General features: G+C 35.8%; 2 protein-coding genes across 2 annotated transcripts; both read left to right on the top strand.

Moving 5' to 3' along the window:
• Positions 1 to 1103: 1103 nt before the first annotated feature.
• On the top strand, positions 1104 to 4268 carry LOC136807440 (uncharacterized). Its single transcript, XM_067064028.1, has 5 exons — positions 1104 to 1134; positions 1444 to 1620; positions 2412 to 2761; positions 3141 to 3246; positions 3422 to 4268. The coding sequence occupies exons 1-5, from the start codon at positions 1104 to 1106 to the stop codon at positions 3616 to 3618; spliced, it is 861 nt and encodes a 286-aa protein (XP_066920129.1). The 3' UTR covers positions 3619 to 4268.
• Positions 4269 to 8531: 4263 nt separating this feature from the next.
• On the top strand, positions 8532 to 19014 carry LOC136807384 (prefoldin subunit 2-like). Its single transcript, XM_067063963.1, has 3 exons — positions 8532 to 8651; positions 16345 to 16468; positions 18558 to 19014. Exons 1-3 carry the CDS (start codon positions 8584 to 8586, stop codon positions 18735 to 18737), a joined length of 372 nt encoding a protein of 123 aa, XP_066920064.1. The 5' UTR covers positions 8532 to 8583; the 3' UTR covers positions 18738 to 19014.
• Positions 19015 to 22070: the final 3056 nt, after the last annotated feature.

Raw genomic sequence — 22070 nt, forward strand, 5'->3', positions numbered from 1 at the left:
TTATATCCATTCACACTATCAACATCACATTCTGTATTATAAATATTTTTCGTGTTTTTGTCTTTTCTTGCATCAGATTTTATGATTCTGTTAATATTTTTGTCAAAAATTGTCATTAAGACATTAAAATAATAACTGAATAATTAATTAGTTCCATCCTTCTAAAACCACTCTCTTAGGGACCTTGCAAGCTTCTGTTTGGTGCCATTTTTTATCCATTCACACCATCCACATCACATTTTGTATAATAAATATTTTTCGTGCTTTTGTCTTGCTAGGCATCATATTTTATGATTTTGTCATTATTTTTGTAAGTAAGTGTCACTAGGTTGTTATTCTATTCAATTGTCATTTTATAATATCTAAATAACATGTATTACTTTTTTGTAATTTAATGCGTTATGTATTGATGTTTTGTTATGTATATGTTATGATCTTATTATCTTTTTTCCGGTCTGCACTTTGTTGACCTGTGACCTGTAACCTGTGACCTGTGACCTGTGACCTGCGTTTTACACTAACCGGAGAAACAAGCTCTGATCTTTGCTTCACCAGCTAAATACCAGGTGACATAAAAATACCAGTCTATCCGAAAGTGCTTAGAGCCTGGATTTTAAGAAACGAGATAGACTTGAAATAAAACTTTGAGTTATAAGTTGGGCTATCTTCTTTTTTGACTGTCAAATTTTCAAGCACTTTAAGATATTTCTCCAGCCTCAACATGCTAAAAACTGCCCAAAGTTTTTGTGGGTCTCAGACCTTGTTAATTTGCCATAAACACATCCTTGAGAAACCAAAATTTTGAACATTGAAAAACATTTCATTCAAAGTTGCTTTGGTTCTTTCAATTTTAGGTGACCTTAGAAATGATCCAGGGTTTCTAAAAGCAGATCAGTGCACCAAATCTATGAGACATGGTGATTTCTCTACAATGTGCTACAAAAAGTCTGAAGCTTTGTATATGACCGTGCTGAATATATGTGACATTCCTTACAGTGTTAAAGTCATCTCTATGCTGGACTCAAAAGAAGCCTCAATACATACCTTTACTTCTGAGAAATTTGATGAAGACCTGCAAATCACACGTAAGAACTAAGATTATTATGTTTGACTTGTTATGTATCAATTTTTATGGTAAACCTTATGGACAAAATTAATCCAAAAGCTATACTATACCAAATGTGAGCACTTTTAATGTTAATGCTTTGAAATAACTTGACAATACAAAAACATTATTTTTGCTCGATTTTTTTGAGCACTATGTAACTCTATTTTTCTTATTGTATCTGATATGAAATAACAGGAACCTAGTGATTTATCCTGTATATGTTATGAAGTTAAAGAGGATTCTAAATAACCTAATCATTTTGAGCACTGGAAGTTGAGATTGGTATTCATCAAATAAATTAAACTCAATCATTGATCTCTTTGTCTTTCTTCTAGACGGATCGCTTGGCAGTCATTGTGGGCTACGCGTCACACAATTCCACAGTCACATGAAAAACCATGAAAAGCAACACATTCAAGTTCAACATGTTTGTAAGAGTATTCACGCAGGAAGAAATTATACCGTCATTGATGATTCTTATTTCACCATCTATGGCATGCTTTGTCCATTGTGTAAGTGAAATACTTTCTATCCAAACTATACTATACTAAATACTACAACCCTCCTCTGAAAGACCACTGGACCACACTGCCAGGAGGAAGGAACTTTAGCAAAAAAGATAGTAAAAAACAAAAAAATACAAAAGAGAACTAGAGAAAAGGGACTAGCAGTGCATTTCGCCTAAAGAACTTTTCTGCATAAACAAATCAGACTAACCATTTTTCATTGATAAGCTCACTCACTGACCTTCTGCATGTCATTGGTCAGTTCATTAGAACAGCAAATGTAGTCTAGAATAAGAGAACATAAAGCAAGGTTTTCGATCTAAGAAATAACCTCTTTAGAGAGGTCCTTATTATAAATCGAAAGGGGCCACAAAATAGAGCCCCGAGGAACACGAGCAAAGAAATTTTGTCCCGTTCTGTCTATTAAGAGGCTCTCAGGAAGAAAATTTCCGATGAATGAAAAAATAGAACAGAATGCAACTTGAGGCTTTATTTTGAAAATCAAACCATTGTGTCAAACCCTGTCATAGGCCTTGGAAATTAATATCAAGGAAGACTCTACAGCTATCTAGCGGTGGATCAACATCAAAACCTTCCGGATATCGTGCGTGATGGACAAGTGAAATTCTTTTTGTTAGAGCTAAATGGATAGTCTCAAAACTGAAGGGTTCGTATGTTTGAAAGTAATTTAAGGCCCTTCCTACAAATGATTTAGATCTAACTATGGCGTTCTAGCCATTCCTACGCATTGGGTATAACTTTAGGGTCTAATCTCCACTTCTTGGTTTCCTTACTAGCTGACTGCAAAACACTTAACGCAACAAACAGACGTATTTGTAAACAAAAAATGTTCAACGAAAAAGGAAAAATGTCAGAAGCTGTCATCACCACTAAACTTGAAGTTTGCGAAAAAACAAAAATACGAGCCAAAGTTGACATGTCAGTTGAAGGGTACCCAAAGACTTTTTCCAAAATGATGGAAGCTATGGTTGATTTGTTTGATAATTCGAAAAGGGAGAGTCTACATTTAGGTGGTACACATCCTTCTCTCCATCTTGGAAATGGTTTCATGCAGATTGATGGTGGTGAAGTGTCACTGTATGTCAGCGCCGATCATCATGATAATTCACATAAATTTCATGTGATGGTAAGTGCCAAGTAAAACCTCTCTTGTATGTTTTCAATAAGGGGACATGCAAAAAAAATATGTTCGTTGCCGAGAGGTTAAGGGGGGGGGGGTCGGCCGAAAATCGAGCAAAAGCGAACATGGGGTCAAGTCTGAAAAGTGTATTTTCGCTTTTGAAGAGAGGGTTCAGCTTTTATTTTATTTGATTGTAAAAGATCTGTCTATACTGGTCACACTGAAAATGTATGCTGCTGCTATAAACCTCTTTGATAGGGGTGGCTATGAATTCAAGATATGCAATACTGCAACGACTTTAGATACTTTTATAAAATCATGGTTGAAAACTGGTCTGAAAGACATTACATTGCTGCATTGTATGAACCGTTCATTCTCTTTTCAGCTCTTGCGACATTTCCCACACGTAGAAGACCGATTCCCCTTGATTCATGATGACGTAATCATAGATGAGCCTGATAAACCATGCAGTGGAGTACAGCCACATAAACGTACGTACTCTTTTCTTATCAAATATTTGGCGAAAGGTTGTACAGTTGACTCTCGCTAATTCAAACTCGAGGAATCTAAATTGTTCGAATTACAGAGATTCGAACTATAGAAAACATTTTATGAAGGATTCTCCTTGACGGTGACTGAGAGTTAAAATTTTTTCTTTTATTTTAGGTTCAAAAACTGGTGTCCAACCATGGCTATTAATTGTGCTCGTGCTGTTCGGTATTTTACTCATCGTCGCTGTTGCCATCTTTTTAAAATGGTGGCGAAGTAGGCAGCATAATTATTCGAACGCTGATATCGGGCTGCCATATCATATCGAACTTGATGACGATGATTTCACTATAGATCAATTCGACCAAGAATGATAGAGACCGTTGAATGTGTATTGGTGTGAATATGAACGTTTGCAGAGTAAAGTAAACGGCGTTGCAAGTTATGTGTTAGCTTGAGTTGAGGGTTGATTATTGAAAGCATTTTCGGTGTTATGTGTGTACTAACTTGACTCGTTGATTGGAGTTTCAATGTTTCACCCAACTATATGTGAACGTCGAATACGTAATATAAACTGGCATAGTATATTTTTTTACTTGGCATATACAATTAGACTTTGTTTGTATTCGCGTATTTTGGACAAGTTTATAAGATACTTCAGCCTCAAAATTTAATCAAATTTAGATAGGTGAGAATGACTTCTGGCTGGTTCTAGAGTAATTTTCCAAGTCTATCAGCTCCTGTTATCGCGATTGTAATTTTTCGTCAGTTAATGTTAGTTACTAACTTTTTTAGGCTTTTTAGTACGGGGGAGTATTGTGGCCGTATCTTAGTACCTTGTTATTCTTATGTATTGTAAAGTCTATTTGAATCGAGCAATGGTGTGTATGGTGTAAGTATGTGTGATTGGTAATAAATTTTCTTAAAAGCAAACTACAATTTAATAACAATTTTTCAGTTATTAGAGTATTAATAAAAACGACACCATAGGAATTATTTTTTTTAAACAGCATACCATTTTTCTAGTAATCGTCAGCCGTGCAAAATTACTCGAATCTGATTGGTTTAGAGGAGTGCAATTAATCGTTAATTGCACTATTACCACTTTTTGCACTCTTCGGCGGGGGGACACTTTTGTCCCCTATTCTTTTCTCTCCCAAGTCCTGTGTCAGAGACTTTTTTACTATATAATAAAAAACAAAGACATTTTTTTTCTTCAATATAAAAAAGAACAAAGAAATTTTACGTTACAATAGCTTCTTTTAATTGAAAACAAAGAATTCGAATGTCAAAAATTTTCCCTTTTTCTGAAAAAACTATGATTTACTAATGATTATTTACTGACGATTACCTCGGAATCGTATGTTTTGTCGTGCAATTAACGATTAATCACTCGTAACAAAGGAGAAAATACCGTAATTTGCACTCGTCCTTCGGACTCGTGCAAATTACTATTTTCTCCTTTCTTACTCGTGATTAATCGTTAATTGCACTCCAAACCATACGATTACTAGTACAAATTGATTATGTTATGTTGAAGTTTGACTATATATATTAATTAAAAAAACATCTATTTTCTGGGTAAAATACGAAGCATTTACGAAAAACTTACAAACTTATCGCATTATCAATATCAAAGTATAGACTTAGAATTATTTACTTGATAAAGTTTGTCTTAAAAGCCTCGTATTTTACTCAAAACAAATGCTGGCATGGCTTATCAGTTGATAATGTTGAGTCCCGGGGGGGGGGGCACTCGATCTGAAAACGACCATACGTTCGGCCCAAAATTTTGCTTGTAAAATCGGACCCTTACAGTGCAGTGAATTTCCATGAAAAATTATACCCTTACAGTGCACTTTTTCAAAATTTCTCGCAATTTCTCAAGAAAATGTGGAATTTTTCCTCCAAAATTGACCAATTTTGTGCCAATTTTACCGAAAAATTGGCCTTTTATCACAATTTCCTACCCTTAAAGTGCAGTTTAATGCAGTTTTGTAATTTCCTACCCTTACAGTGCAGTGCACTAGCTGAACTATGAAAAACCTACCCTTAAGGGCCGAACGTCTGGTCGGTCATTTACCTTGAGTGCCCCCCCCGGGTGTTGAGTTCAATGTAATAACTTGATCTTTTTATGTTATATGTTTCATTATGGACTATCGAGTGAACCTTAAAGTTTCCTCACATCGGGTACCTGGTTCCTTTACGAACTGGCACCAACGAGTTTTGTAGTTGTTTATTGTAACTTTTTAAAAGCATAAAGTTAAATTAATAGATTAGTTTTATTATTTTAACTTTCATAATTTTTAGAATGTCTTTGAACTTCGTAGTTTGTTGTATTTTTATATTCGTAACTTTTTTCGTCATCCATGCCTTTCTTTAAAGGATTTTCTCGAGATTTCAGTCCATCCGAATTACTTGTGAATGCCTTTTTTATTTCTAAAAATTTAAATTTTAGTTCGTTTTTTCATGACAAACTTAGAGCTGTTGTGTTGTTTTGTTTCATTTTGTTAGATTTTAGAATAAACTGTTTTCGAAAAAATCTGTTCATGAGATGAACGACTTTATCTTTTTTTTTCTATAATTTTCAATCTCAGGCCCTATGACATGGGGGTATGAATCCCGTCGACGGTTTTCAGGCTTTTTCTTGACATTCATCCGCACGTGAACGGTTTCTTCTGGAAAAAGCACATTATATTTTTGCTTAGGATTTTGATTCGGTTTCCTAAAACAAAAATATTTTGTGCTTTATCCTTGTTTGTGTTTTGTTCTTCATTTTTTCATAATATTATTTTAATGATAGGTATTTATTATCTTCTTTTTCTCATCATTATGCTCATTTTCAAACAGTTCAAACAATTAGTTTGACGTTTTGTATGATAATTTTATATTGCAATAATATTTATATCACAATTTTCGATTTTTCTTTTTCTGGAAATATCTTTCTTCAAAAAATGTGTTTCTGCTATGATCTTTTTCGGCTTATTCTCCTGCATGCTGTAACCATTCGAATTTCCCAACGCCCTAAAAAAAATTATGATGAAGTATCTATAATCAGAGGAAGTTGACATTTAAAGCAAGAAAATCCGAAAGTTTCGATTTCGGTTTGGTTGTTCGAGCAAGTAACTTTTTTAATAAGAAGAAAGGCAATAAAAAAGAAAAAGGAAAGAAAACAAAACAAAAAAAAAACGAAAAATGGATGAATTCTAACGGAACAAAATATTGGAACCAAAATATTCTATGCTAAACTAAGACTTCTGACACTTAGTTTCTCGTAAAAAAGAAACTATGTGCAGGGCAATGGTCGAATTTTCGTTCGTTGACATGGTCGGTCCATTGAGTTTAAAGCCCGAAGGGCTAGAGTAGAATCTCTAACCTTTCTCAGGAAAGAAAACGTGAAGCCTTAAAAAATGCACCGTATTTTTGACGACAGACTGAATCTAGCAATTCCTTTTTTTATGATTGATATTTATTTCGAAATTTAGCGGTAAATTTTCTTGGAAGCGATACAGACATCCTCCCCTTTCCCCGAAGAATCATTCTTCCTTTTAAGCTCTTTTTTCGTGCTGCGCATTATTCCGCACTTGGTTGGAATCAATAAAAACTCAGCAAATTCAACTATTTGCATAAGGTCTAGTCTGAATCGCAGACCTCTACAAAACCACAGGTAGTATAGGTCTGCTTAATGATCTACCAACCGCTTTCCGGTTCGCAAAGGAAATCTTGGCGAGTAATTTGATTGACATTATTGTGCGCGCAAAAACGATCGTTTCGAACGTTTTCAATGGAATGTTTACATTTGAAATTCGAATCCCAGACCAGAAAAACAAAACAGAAAAAAGATAAAAAACAATCTGATGCGCGCATTATGTACAGTCTGTAGATTTATTTTTGACTTTTGCTTTTATAAGATATCTGGTCTGTAAATTTATCAAAACTTTTCCATCAGCTCTTCGGTCGAAGCTCAAAAAATACAAATTACAAAAGTGAAAGAAAACAACCAGAAACACTCCAATCTCTTCAAAGAATTGAAGCTAAGTACCTGAAAAGATACAAAGGCCACACAGTATTAAAAAGTGAAATGCCAAAGCTGAAGAAAAGTTCTTTATTTGTTTTAACATTTAAAGGCCCTTGTTGAAGGAACAACAACACTCCCTTTTGTAGAATCATAAAGAAGTAATGTCAGAAATATTCAATATGACCCCCAAAATGTACTGTATATACATAACTAGAATACCTTGAAATAATCTGCAACATATCTGTAGAACTGACAAAACAATTATCTGGAGCCAAAGTGATCAACGAATCCAGTGTGGTAAAAAATTATGCACTCATGCAAGTCCAAATTAAAGCATCAAAATGTAGTTTTATGAAGCAAAACTTTGTTGGTGCACACAGAAGATACATCAGGGCACTTAAATTCAATAAATCTAATTTCTCATCTTTTACAAAATCTCCACATTAAACAAGAAAGGAGGAAGAAAAACAAGCAAACTTCCTTCCGCCTACTTTTTTTTCAAAATCCAAATATATTTTCCAATCTATGATTTGGTGCCTCACAGAAAATTTAAACATTACGTAATGTTATATTTGTAGACACTCGCCAGCTAAAAATGTCTTTAGCCGTATATCGGCTAAAGGCGGCAAATCTCTGGACAAAGGAAATATAGCTTATTAAGCATCCTCTATAAGGAGCACGAATCCGTTAGTGGATGCCAGCAGCCTACATAAGGTCCAACTTTGTTCGTCCACTTGCATCTCCCATCATGGCGGCCGGACAGAAGAAGGAATTTTACTCACGGCAGACATCCTCCCATTACTTTTTTTTTTTTCCTTCTAATTTTGAGTGTTGCTAGTAACGGCTTGTCACTGTGCCGGGTGTATACTCGGCGCCTTGGGCCCCGCAGGGTTGCTAGTAACGGCTCGAATTTCAGTAAGGTTAAAAAAGGGCACTTTTTACTCATATTATAATAACATTACCCCGTCTTTTTTGTCATCCTATAAGTATTTCCAAACTTTGAGTTCTGCTGTGCGAGTGTGGCTCAACGGATAGCGCGCTGGGTTTCTGATCAAAGACACTTTCATTTGGTGGGTTCGAATCCCAGTCGGGCCGATATTTGGAGAAAGTTTGAAAATTCAACAAATTCACAGTAAAGTTACAGTAAAGTTAGTAGAAATCAGAAAACAAGTCTCAGAAAGTCGGAAAATAGAAAAGGAGATAGAGATAGAAAGGATAGAAAGAGAGGAAGTGGATAGGAGGATGTCTGCCGTGAGTAAGATTCCAGAAGAAGGGAAAAGTTGGGCTTACCCAAGAGCAAATCATCACAAAATTCAATCAAATGCGACAAGAACAGCGAATTGTTATTAATAAAATTAGTGAATTAGAAGCTGAAGTTAGTGAACACAGGTACAGTAATGGTCATTTTTGCTTTAAACCTTTTTCAAGTCGTAACACATCTTAAGCCGGCCATACGACAAGTTTTTTTTACGACCCACAGGCACAGCATGGTTAGGAAACAATATCATACTCCTGGATGCAAGTGAAATTTTTTCAATCTGCAGACATAGACAGCAGTTCGTTTATTATCACTTAGGGTTAGGGTTGGAGCTCGAGAGTTACAAAGGCTGATATGAAGGCCTTATTTAGAGGTTGTGTGTCGTGTGGCTTCTTCGTAAAGACGAAAGACAGATCTGGACTTATTTTGTACTTTCCAGTCTCTTGTTCGTAGTTTTTCTGACTTTCTAGTTCTGTGTGAGTTATTTACTATGTTTTCTAACTTACTGAATGACTTACCGACAGATCGCCAACGGTGGGATTCGAACCCACTAAATTAGGGTGCGCACTCGTCGGGATTTTTTGCATGGAAAAAGTCGAAAATCAAAATTAGAACATTCCATCCATCATAACTTATCTTTAACAACTCCAAACTTGTTCATTCTTTTTTTTAAAATACTCGGAATTTATCAGAGAAAACAAAGAAAAAAAACCCATCCCATTACCTACCTTCAATAAAAAGATATACCATTTATTAGACATCAAGGTGAAAAAATGGCGACTCGGAATTCGTGGCACCACCGTCTACCTTGACCACCATTTTTCAAATGGCTATCGCTAATGAGCTGGATTAGTTATAGACTCGCGGTTTTTTTTATAAAACGCGGGAAAGATAGTACTTTAGTTTGTCACGTGGTAGCCTTTTCGATAATCTACGGACCATCTTTAAATCGAGAAAAAAGAAGAAATTTCGATTTTTCGGCACTTTCCTGAATTTTTTATCAGGACTACCATATATCGTTGGAAAGCTAAGGGTTTCAGCTTTTCATTGGTAAAATTTTTTTTTAGCTATCATTTCCAGCTCATTAGCGATAGGCTAAAGTTTAACAGTCATCGGGACGATTTTCAGACCGCGCCAGCAAAACTCCTCACGCCCCGCCACACGGAAGACTAGATTTCATCCGCCATTATTGGCGCGATTTTGGTGCTTCCGAAAATTATTTCTTGCTGGCGTGGTGTAAGGAGGCGATTCTTTGAAAAGGTGGTTTTTTTGTGGTTTGAAAATGGAATAATTTTGGAACTACTTAACCAATTTTAACAAATGACCTCTCATTTTTCTCACAAAGGTAACAACTTTCAAATAAAATTAGTTTGGTTTTCAAAATTTGAGGGGAAAATTTTGGCCTGACCACCCTAACTAAATGCAAAGTTCCGATGTTTTGAAACCGGCAGGTACAAAATGCATAAAACATAATGCATATTGCATAATGCATAATGCATAATGCATAATATTTGAAAAATGTCAATTTTAGAGGCTATAATAAGGAGAATTTGAAAGAAAATACTTTCAACAAAACAAATATACCATTTTCTACCAGAAAATAAAGGGTAGAAAGCTGTAAATTTGAATTTTGGATGATGAAGAAAATCCATGATCCACTGAAAATGCTTGTCGCCATTTTGATTTTCATAGTTGTATTTTACAGAACGTAGTATAATGTAGAAAAAACACGAAAATATCTCCTCCGTATATTACTTTTCTTACTCGGAAACGTAAATTTTGAAGCAAGATCTTTCTGGGTTTTCTCAGAGATTTTTTCAAACAATTGCGAATAAATTTCAACGGGTTTACCCTCTTGCAAAGCATTAACCATGTGAATGCTTTTTGTTACATAAGCCAATATCCAGTATAGACCTAACTCTTCATACAAAAATTACGGGAAACGCATATTTGGACTTTGTACCCTTATGCTGCACTGCACTCAAGCACTTAAGCCAAAGTCCCGCAAAGGCGGGACAAAAACCAGTTTTTTGGAGTCTGCAAAAAAACGCCACATAGAAGATCTTTCAAATTCAATATGTGAATAGAGCAGTAAAAAATACAACTTTTCTATTTTTCCTTTTTTTTGCAAAAGTTCTAGGAATGAAAATAAAGGGATAATGATAATTGAATACTATCCATTGATTATCCGCTGCACTATCGTAAAGCTAGAATCGCTTCGCGTACTCTTCGCTTGAGAAAATGATTGACAGATTGAAGTTTTTCACCCGCGCAGGAGCTCGGGGAGCGTTCTCGGCTCAATCCTCGGACTGCGCTAAAAATGGTAGACTGAGCTGTGATAGATCATTTCGATGGAAGTTGTTGGAATGTTTACAAGGCTCTTGACAGAAAATCATTTGTTTTATTGTCAATGATGACAGTGCGGTTATTAATTTTGTTAGATCTGACAAATTGATGTTTGTAAGTGCACTTTATAGTTTTGATTCCCATTGAAGAATCATATTCTGGTTTTCATGTTATTAGATGCTGTTTTAGAGCTTTAGAGCTACACTGATATCCAGCCAATATAAATTAAAGAGCTTCATCCGGAAGCTAGATCAAAGAAAATAGACTTTGAATCTTTTTACATTCGAATGTTTATGTTTCTTTTGAGAAGGAAGAAGGGGGAAATCTTTCTGATCTGTTGCATCTTCTTATTATTTATGCGGAAAACCCTAGTTGTTGTTATGATTCGAATATTTTCTCTTTCGTTCGGATTCGAAAAGTAAATATTATGTCTGGGGAAATCCCTCCGATCCCTCTGATTGGAATGTTTACAAGAAACTTTTCTAAAGAGGTTATTGCGGTTTTAACCTCTGCAAAGGAGAGTTTTAGGAAATATAAAATCGTTCTGTAAATTACACAATACTATTATGCATTATGCAATATGCATTATGTTTTATGCATTTTGTACCTGCCGGTTTTGAAACCCAATGCCTTATCCACTGCGCCACGGATTCATGCCGAAAGAGCGTTTCTGACAGCTATTTATATTGTACAAACTACAGACCAGACTGTATTAAGAGAAAATCACAAAAGAGTGCTTTTTTCGAGCTCCAATCCTAACCCTAACTGATAATAACCAAATTCCTAGCCAATCTGATACGTAACCACACCCAAACCACACCCATACCCAACCCTACCAGGTCGTCTGCAGGTCCTGACACTATTCCCGCATGCCGGATCCAAAAAATAGGTACATGTCTTTCGCTTTTACGAAGAAGCCTTCACCTTATTTAGAGGCATTCGTACCCCTGAGACTTAACTTCCAGGCGGTGTCAACCGAACCCTATCGAACCGATTTTCGTTATCGAACCGATTTTCGTTATCGAACCATCAAACTTTATCGAACAAAAAAATCAAACGATAGCTGTTCGATTACCGAACCCGATGGAACAGCTATCGAACTTTACGAAAATTTCTTGATAAGTTTGATTTAGTTTGAGAGTTCTTTGTTGGATGAAGTTCGATTGATGTTAAATGATGTGGTTCGATGAAAGTTCAATGTGGTTCGATGATTATGTTGGATTGATTCTACTTTTCTTTACCTTTCAGAAAATTACGAGGTTGTTTAATCAAAACACAGGCACCGTATGCTTCACATTATTGCTCTGCTCATTTGAAATAATACAGTGAATGGTCCTAAATCGGACAGCCCTGCCTAAATCCGACCCCCCAAATAACTGTTATGAAAAAAAATTCTATGTTTACAAACATTCCCTCTCCAATTTGAACAATAAACTAATGCAAGAACTCTGGAAACAAAACATCTAACAAGATAGCTGTAATGTCAAGATCTGAAGATGTCAATTAATGAGATTAAAAACGTGTGAGTTGTAAAAATAATTACCTCTATTATTCTGAATCCGTTGCTCCTGTTTAACGTTAACAATTCGGACAATTTTGTATAAAAGCAATTATTGTTATTTGGTTCAATTGGTTCAGTGTATCAAATTTCTCAGTTTAGTTCACACTTTGGTATCTTTGTTGCGTCACAGTTTTTATTTTAGTTTGTATCTTTGAAAGACCCCATCGGATTTAGGCAGGGCTGTCGGATTTAGGACCACTCATGGTAGAGATGACACTTTCTTTAAAAAAAGTAATAAAAATTTATATCTTTTATTTACAAATGAACAACGAAAGAGCTTGTAAAAGCTCCAGCTTGTCCCATCATGTGCGTTTGGTTTGGGAACGCGAAACGCGAACACAAACTACCGATGTCTAAACTTTTCAATATATCTCCAGAACTAATAGATCTACTAGCCTCTACTAATTAAAAAGTAAATGAGATAAGATAAGATAAAACCTTAAAATCAACCAGAATTTACAACCTTTCGTCCAAAGCAAAAGACGTGCTTTTCTTGCCCCCATCTTGTTTTCAAATGAGAATTTTAAAGATTTCCATTCGTTTCCTGCTCCCGCGGTCTTTTTTCATCCAATCAGATCGCACGATTTCACTTTCTCTAGTCCAATAAGACTGCCGGATTTGAGTCATGTGACATCTCTATTAAAAAACCCGCGCGAAATATAGGGGGGTCACAAAATAGAAATACAGGGGGTCACACTACTGGCTACAGGAACTGAAAGCAAGCAATTAAGGCCAATATTTTTGGTTTTTCTGAAGGACAAAAGGTATAGGAAGATTGCATTCAAAAATAGAACCCCAAAAAGTGAGGTTTTCAATCACAGCCACTTTTTAGCCCACAGCGTTGATATTCTTGTGGCTGCTGTGTAGTACAAAATTCTATAAAATAAGGAAATTGACGAGCTTTCCAAAAATGTGGCTCCCTTTGAAGTTGAGTTATTCAGTCTTGAAATATAAGATGGCAAAGTGAGGGCAGGTTTTGTGGCTGTATGTCATGTGGCTCACTCAACAGGTTGGCTTATATGTGCTGTCCTGCTTTAAGACTTCAATATTTTTTAACCGTTTTTCTTGGAATCGGTAGTTTGAGATCTGATAAAGATACTTATGGGTTTAATTTGTGGCTGCAGGGTTTTCAATGGGCTTAAAATGTGGCTTCAATCAAAGCATATATGAAAAAATTGTCAACTTTGAGCCGCAATTCTAGCCCAGTGACCCAATGATTTTGGTTCCATTTTTGATATTTTGTGGATAAACCCTTTTGCTACGAGTTTCATCTGAAAAAAATGATTTTTACTCATTGAACAAATTTGTGGCTGCTGTTTTATCAACATAGTGTTTTTCTTGATTTATGCCGCAGTTTTGGCCCATTTTACAAAAAAAAAATTTTCAACCTACTTATATCACCTTTAGAACCAATATTGTGAAGTTTCGTTTGAAAAGAGTTATTTTTAAAAAGGATATTCAAATTTCTTTTTTTTTGCTGTTTTTGAAAACCTCACGCAATTTTTGAATGCCATCGGAAGCTTTACTGAAAGAGGGATAAGGCTGGGACAATCTATTTAAAAGATATAATTAATGGTGATAATTAATATTTTACTTAGAAACTTTAATTCTCTTACCCCCGTCTCACCCCTGTCTCACCCCCCCTGATATGAGCAAGGGAACCATGTTGGCCACCCCTACTGAAAATTTCAGATCAAAACAAACAAGGAATTTAAATTCCTGTAACTCGAAGAAAATTGGAAAAAGCTGGTTTTTGACCTAAAGTGCTATTTTTTGGTAAAAGCTATGCAATTTATGTTTGGATTTCTAGAAAGCTTACCCATTCATTGTCAATATATTTTTTATTTGAAAGTAATCTCTTCATGGAATAAAAAGATATAGTCAAATCTTGTAGGGTTATTTTTCAAAAAATTTTTGCCAAATTCGATTTTCGCATTTCGCCATTTTACCCTACGCAAACGCACGTGAGATATAGGATGGCCCGCAAGAATGGCCCGTGGGCGGCCGCCAATACGCCCTCGGAATATTATCTGGTAGCAGATGTGGAAATATGCTACGACACGCTTTGCTCTGAAGGTCGGGCATATTTTAACATCTGGAAGTTTTGCATTACGGGATTTGACTTGACCGCGTTTAAACATTTTGTGAGGAGCTTGGAAACGATCAACAGCAAGTCAGCATCTCATTCCAAATCGGATGCGGGTGCTAGTCAGAAAATATAACACATCGGATTCGCATCAGATTTGTAATATTTTCTAGACTAGCACCATATTCAAAATGGTTCGGAATCATATTCATGTAATGTACTAGTAAACAAACATAAATAATCCCTAATTTAGCTTCATTTACATGAAAATACAACTTAAAACATGAATTTATTGCTTTTTCCTACTTACCTAGACATACTCGATAAATATTACACTAACCTTCATAGTTTTCAGGGCAACAGGACCTCAAAAGTGAATTTTCAATCTGCTCTGTAAAATTACAAAATTGGGCTGTTCTGTTGGTACACAAAAAGTGAGGTTTATCATTAGTAAGATACAAACTACCTATACAGAAGTCTGTAGATCTTTCTGAAGACAAAATTATCTGTTTTGTACACATGTTAGTGTTTGTACTGCTGCTAGAGACTTTGACTGACTTTGACACTGCTGTCGGTCAGTCGGTTGTGTTCAGTTGTCTGGCGGTCAACAGTCGTTTTGATAGGACCGCACAAGATTATACCAACATGAAACGTACTGAAAAAGCATAAGGAACATACCTGTTACTGTTTCTTTATGATCTTTGAGTTTGGATTTGAGAAAAATCAGTAAAAATCAGTCCACCAAAAAAAACAAAAAATAATCAACATTTGTGTGTAAAAAACCATCTTTAAAAGGTTGGTGCATTTACAGAAATTACACTGAATACTAAGAGTAATACTAAGAAAGCATCAAGACATTTATAATGTAACAAAGTCCACCAAAACAAACCAAAAAACAACCAAAATCCAACAAAAGTTCTTCACTGTACTTGCCCTTCTTGAATCCGAAATTTGCTTTGTCATTGAAGCGCTAAAACTATATTAAATAAAATTAGTTTTTGACGGTCGGCGCAGCAGACATTTTCATGCTATTGCAGTCGGGACGAACAATATTCTCGGGCAAGGGAAGATTAAGCCATTGAACCCGACTGTTGTCGGCACATCAAAGGGCCACTACTAAATCTCTCCGATGGTATATTGGTCCGCTCCTTCAGAGCTTTAGCGTGGGCGGCTGCCAATACGCCATCGGAATATCAGATAACTCGGAATATAAATGAAAAATTTGGTGGCAAGGTATAAATCGATTTAATCGAGCCAATCAAACTTCATCGATCTTAATCCAACTGATCGAACCTCAATTGTATTCATCGAACTGCGATCGAACTATAATCGTATAATCAAACAGTCTTCGAACTTTACAAAAGTTTTCCCGGTTCGATAGGTGTTCGATTGGGTTCGGTAATCGAACAGCTATCGGTAATCGAACAGCTATCGTTCGATAGGGTTAAATTAAGTTCGATTAGTTGGATAATCGAACAGTTCGATTGACACCGCCTGGACTTTTAGGATCCTGTCAGATCCTTCTTAGGGGCACCGATAGGGTTGGGAGCTTCGTTGATTAAGGTAATGTAATTTACAGAAATTACATGCTATAAGTATTTGGGGATGACAGCATTCTGCCATGTCTCGTTGGTGCAATCGCATTGGGTTTATGTATAAACCAAGGTTGCTTGCATTTTGGTGGTTCGAGCCACAGCACAGTTGGAGCCAAGGTAGGAGACCTATTTCATCGGTATGCAAATTTCAGAAACAATCAAAACGGTTAAAAGAAACACTTGAGAAAGTTGAACATTTTATAACCCATTTGCACTCATTATTTTTCTTTTTACAGTGTGGTTATTGAAACGTTAAAGACTGTAGATCCTAGTAGAAAATGTTTTCGAATGGTTGGAGGAATTTTGTCAGAACGAACAGTCAAAGAAGTTCTCCCCGAGCTCGTCAACAATAAAGTCCAGGTAAAAAGATTTTTAAAAATCTTGATCACAATAGCATACCGTTGCGAATATAAAAATAGACATTAATTTTTCTGGTTGACCGAAATTCTATTCCATCAGCCTATGCGTTGATTACCGTCAACTGCTCCAACTTACGCAACATGGGACGGCCATTCCACCACCATTTCACCGAACCTCCAAAGTCATTTGATTTGAGTTCAATGAACCGCGTATTAAAAAATACACGATTTCTCTTTCGCACCGAGTAGGCTTTTAAATTGAAATATTAAAAAAACCCGTAGTGGAAAACACACGCGAATGTGAGCGTTTGACGTCACTCGCGCGGCAAGTTACACACTCGCCATTTTGTTAATCTCATCGGTTGGTAGGCGGTTCGGCGGCAGGCGTTCTCTAATTCTCCATTCGGCGTCCGGTCGTTTTAAATAAAAACAAAAGTTAAAAAGGGCGCGCTATCAGTGAAAGTTATCGTGACATGTTATGACAGAAAGTATGATTGATAAACTTTGTGGAGTTATCAAAACAAATTTGTTGTCAAAGAGATTTAACAGTAAGTGAAAATACAGGCCAGATATCAACAAGTCCCATGTTGCGTACACTCGTCCCAAGTTGGAGCAGTTGACGGTACGCTTGGATGCAAATTACCCTCAATTATAATTATAAAGAAAAAGTAATAAAATTCACAACTTTTAAATTAAAACGAAAAGGATTGTTGGATGGACCTTTTTGCCTTTCCATCCGCCATCTTCAATTGTATGCAAAAATTCATGAGTTTAGTTGGAAAGTATGCAAAACCTATATAAGTTTATGTTTTGATTTGATCATTTGGCGGTTTACCGTCAGCAATGCAATCTCGCCATGGCAATTCGGCCACAATAATTTTTGCATACAATTTAATATGGCGGATGGAAAGGCGAAAAGGTCTATTGAATTTCGTTCGGATGAAAGAAGTAATAGTTGTTTTGGCGAATGCAACTGTCTTTTGAATAACTAGCGTGAGATTGGGTAGCTTGCATCTGTGGAAGGAAAGTTGCAAAGCCATCAAATGACTGATCAATCAAAGCAGCAAAATTTCAAAACAAATGAACTACGCAGCTCTGCTTACAGCTCTACTCTACCATTTTTGTCTTGATTTAACTTTGTATTTGAATGACCAGCCAGGCCATTCATTTTTAGGGCTATGCATGTTAGCCTCCACTAATGCAAGTTAGCCGATCTCTCGGTACTGCACGGTAATTAATCCACAGCAGTTACCTAGAGACAAGATAATTAATCATGTTTTTATTGGCAGAGGGAAAGTAATGTATGTGAAGTAGTTAGTTATTCAAAAGACTGTCGCGTTCGCCAAAACATCTATAATCACGACGTTTGCATACAAAGTGCTATTGAATACTTACAATACTTACAAGATCCAACTTTCCTGATGCATGAAAGAGTCAGATGACACTATGCTTTTTGCGTATTGAAACAGTTTATTAACCGCGCCTAAACCGCCACTATAAAAAGTGCAGGTTCGTGGTGTTTTAAAAAAAGAGAGATACAATATAAATGGGGAGTGACCCCTCTATATACAATGTGAATCGCTCTACATGCTTTATTAGGCGTACAAACTTTCGCGAGCAGAAACTTTCGCGAGGTCGAAAAATCGCAAAGGCGAAAAATCGCAAAATTTACGACATTTACTTTCGCGAATTTGACGAATAAATCTTTTTCGCGAGTATAAACTTTCGAGAATGAGGCATAAAAAATGGCCTAGAGGAATTAGTACTTCTGGAATTGGATTGAAACATTTGCCTTTTGACTTAGACTTTAACAGACTTGTGCCATAAATCCATAATTCTTACTTTTTATTTTAAGTTTTGCAGCTTTTTCCATGTTGTCAAGATTTTTTTGCTAGCATAAACTTTCGCGAATGACCTTTTAAAGTAATTTTTATAAAATTGCAAAAATTTCTGCTCGCGAAAGTTTGTACGCCTAAAGTAATCTTTGTGAAGTGAAGGGATTTTTATTTTTTCCATTACATCGATATTAAGCTAGCAACGCCTTCTTTATCATTGAGTCAAAAAACCTTTCTTGTTTTTTTTTCACCCAGATTGGCGCCGTTGTGGAGAAATTAAAATCACAACTGACAGAGAAAGGTCAAGAATTGAACAAATTTCGTGAAGAACATAACATTCGTGTCAGAGGAGAAAAAGAAGCAGAAACGCCATCCCAGCAAAAAGCACCCACAAGTGGGGGCGTACTTGTTGCTAACGAGGGTGCATCGTCATAAAATTGTTGAAAGTGATGATTATTTAACTTTCCTTTATGAAAATTTACTTTCGTTCAGCCTTTAATGAAAAGCTGATGACGACAAGCTTTAAACCTGAAATTTTTACCAAGAAAGATGGTTTAAGGTATCCAGAACTTTTTAGTCTAAGCATTAAATACATCGATATGGGATCCAACGAATTTTGTACAGTTTTTGTTCAATAATATCATATACTATTTTATTCACTAAAGAATTTTTATTTTGTATGACAATTAAAAATAGATATTCGTCAACTGAACTGAAACATATGGTTTCAAATGATGTTAATACTATTTTAATGGGATAAACTTTCGCGGGGATTAAATTTCGCCGATTTCGCGTTTTTGGGTGTCATCCGCGAAAATCTGCGAAATTAAGTCCCAATGGAAATTTGGAAGGGCCTCATCCGCGAAATATTTCTAAACAAAACTCAAAACATGTCGAATAAATACTATTTAAATTATTACTTGCATCAAAGAGGCGCAAATAATGTGTATTTCAACAACCAACATGCATGATTTGACAGTAAAAGTCACAAAATCGTGAAAATATTGTCACCCAATAGTGCCACCCGCGAAATTAAGTCCCGGCGAAATTTTTGAATTTCGCGGATAGGCCCAACCGCGAAATTTAATCCCCGCGAAAGTTTATCCCATTAAAGTATATTCTTTCTAATTTATGTCAATAAGTCCTTTCCATGCATTTGTTTATTTAGTATTCTTTGTTAACAATTATGTATTGTTATAACACAACGAGCATCTTGGGGGGGGGGATTTTTTATAATCTTTGAAATATTTATCCGATTGACTTGAAATTTTGCATGTGTGCAACAAATATGAATTGGCATCATTTGTGAACATCATTCTTTGAAAATACCGAAAATAGAAAAATAAAAACCGCTGATTTTTTTCACTCATTTTTTTTGCTCAAATTTTGTGAGGCAGCTCCTCGTGAAATAAAGTTTGTAATATAGGCCTTTTCATAAATTATTTTGAGTACAACGATTGCCTAGTTTTGAAACCATTACAAAGGTGATTAAATCCCTTGAGTCTTCAAATGCTACTTTTATAAATAGATTAAACTTCTTTTGAACATCTGATGCAAATGATCATTACCAAAACCATTATCTTCTAACGGCATGTTAAGAAACATTGATTTTCATTGTTTTACTTGCAATACGCTTCTTTTGATGTATATGATTCGAGACGCCTTGGAGTTTTTACAAGATGCTTAACTGATTGGTTATTTTTAAACAATAGGGATGACGCGTTCTTTAGAAAAAGTAATGAAATCGTTTGTCTCAACATTTATCCGCGCATTTAACGACCAACAGAGTCATCAAAGAACTTGTAAAAACTCCAGCTTGACCCTATGATTCATCATATTTACGAGGGGTTATAATGGGCGCGAAAATTACTGAAAATTCGGGGCACACATTAATAATTTACCTGAAGGGTCTACCTTTACGGGCATATCATTATTGACAAGCATTTAACATTTTTTCCAAAATTATTTTAACCACGTGTGCAAAGCATAATTTGTGTTGTTGTGTTTTTGTTGTCGCCATTTATTTCATCAAGAACGAAATCGAAAACCACCCATATAAGGCAACTCGTCTAGGGAGCACACGATAAAATATTTAAGAGATTGACTCTCTCGTTATATTCATTGATAAATCTTTAAGCAAATTCGACACCCAAGAAATAAATTTGACTAATAGACCTTTCCATAAATTACGTCACGAACATCACTTGCCTCGTTTTGAAATTATTACCAAGGTGATTAACTCCCAGCGGGTTTTATTGTAACTACTGGGTGTGCGCCACAAAAAAGTTTCTCTCTTTAAAATTAATTTTCTCGAAATATGAAAGTTTTAAAAGAACCATTCTTATTTCATTGGAAAGAAGAAAGATAGACTTAAATTTTGATGGGTCTTTTATTAAATTCGATTCATTAGATCAAAATTTATATGCTCAATAGACGATATCGGCTTTCTGAATTCTCCCCGAATGATTACCCATAATGCATTGTTAGGGTTTGGGTTATCGTCCGTGATTTTTTTTGCGCAATGCATCATGGGTAATCATTCGGGGAGAATTCGGTAAAGCCGATATCGTCTATTGAATGAAAAAGTAATTTTCAGAAAGTGCTCGAAAACGTTGAAAATCGACCTACCCGGCGCAATCGGTACCTTTTATTCATTAAAAATTATTTAATGTCTCAAGGGACATAATTACCATGGTAATTAATTGTTTGAATACGAGGCAAGTGCGATGTTCTTGACGTAATTTATGAAAAGGTCTATTGGAAAACTATATGTGTGCTTATCAAGGAACTTTGATAAAACATCTACACTTGGCTCCGAGCCTGGAGCTCCTTATTTTTTCAGAGAATTTCAGTCTCAAAGTTTCTTATCGAGTTCCGTATTCACTTAGCTGCTAAGATTGGCGACATGAACTCATGGATAAGTGTGATAAGTATAACAATGGACTACACTACAGAAAAAGATGTTTGCTGAATGTTGCTTCGTCAATATTTTGTCACCTTTTTGTTTAGGCTTTTGTAAATTGTAAATCTTCAAGTTTAACTCTCTATTACTTAACTTGTTTTCATTTTCTGGGCTTAGCACTTAGCAGCTCCTTATTTTTTTTCAGCCTCAAGTTTCTTATAAAAAAAAGAAGTATATGCTAGCTATGCTTATGCATATAATTTCGGTTCCCCCCGCCCTTTCTTTCGGAACTTCCGCCGCCCTCTGCCTTCACCTCGGTTGCCGATAAATTCGAAAAAGAAGCACGAAAAGCGGGAAAACCATCATGGGAAACATTCAAAATGGCGTCAAATTTTGGCACGAAATTTTACTCGTTGGGTATCTTTTCTCTTTTTGTTTATCAATAATTTTCTCTGTTTGTACCTACCTATTTGTACCTATTTGTGGCTTCTGCTTGAACAGCTCATCTAACTCGTTGAGTCCGATGCTTCCAAATTTTCTTGAGGCTGTTGGAGTCAGCTTGCCTTTTATATATAGTCAGAAAGGGAGGTCGTCAGTAGTCCGACACTTTCTAGTCCGACAGTATAAATGTCCGACGTTGGGTTTGACGAATGCGTCAGTATTCCGACAACAATTTTGTCCGACAACGAGTAAAAAAAAACATATAAAAAACGTAATATGAATCGCGGAAGAGGAGGCACATTTTTTTCTAAAAATCCAAAGTTCCGATTTTGAGGTTAGGCCCCTAAACCCGACTTTTCTTAAATTTTGGTAAGCTTGTTAGGATTAGGCTTTCAAGAGTCAAGAAATTGGATTTAGCTGTTTTT

Source organism: Clytia hemisphaerica, unplaced genomic scaffold (assembly GCF_902728285.1).
Source record: "Clytia hemisphaerica strain Z4C2 unplaced genomic scaffold, Clytia hemisphaerica genome assembly, whole genome shotgun sequence".
Lineage (NCBI taxonomy): Eukaryota > Metazoa > Cnidaria > Hydrozoa > Leptothecata > Clytiidae > Clytia > Clytia hemisphaerica.

Bases quoted from the DNA above. Each gene is read 5' to 3' on its own strand.
- LOC136807384 (XM_067063963.1), top strand. From the start codon at position 8,584: ATGCGACAAGAACAGCGAATTGTTATTAATAAAATTAGTGAATTAGAA. The intron at 8,652-16,344 runs GTACAGTAATGG...TTCTTTTTACAG, and splicing joins GCTGAAGTTAGTGAACACAG to TGTGGTTATTGAAACGTTAA. The intron at 16,469-18,557 runs GTAAAAAGATTT...TTTTTCACCCAG, and splicing joins TCGTCAACAATAAAGTCCAG to ATTGGCGCCGTTGTGGAGAA.
- LOC136807440 (XM_067064028.1), top strand. From the start codon at position 1,104: ATGTTTGACTTGTTATGTATCAATTTTTATG. The intron at 1,621-2,411 runs GTAAGTGAAATA...TTTCCTTACTAG, and splicing joins TGGCATGCTTTGTCCATTGT to CTGACTGCAAAACACTTAAC. The intron at 2,762-3,140 runs GTAAGTGCCAAG...TTCTCTTTTCAG, and splicing joins CACATAAATTTCATGTGATG to CTCTTGCGACATTTCCCACA.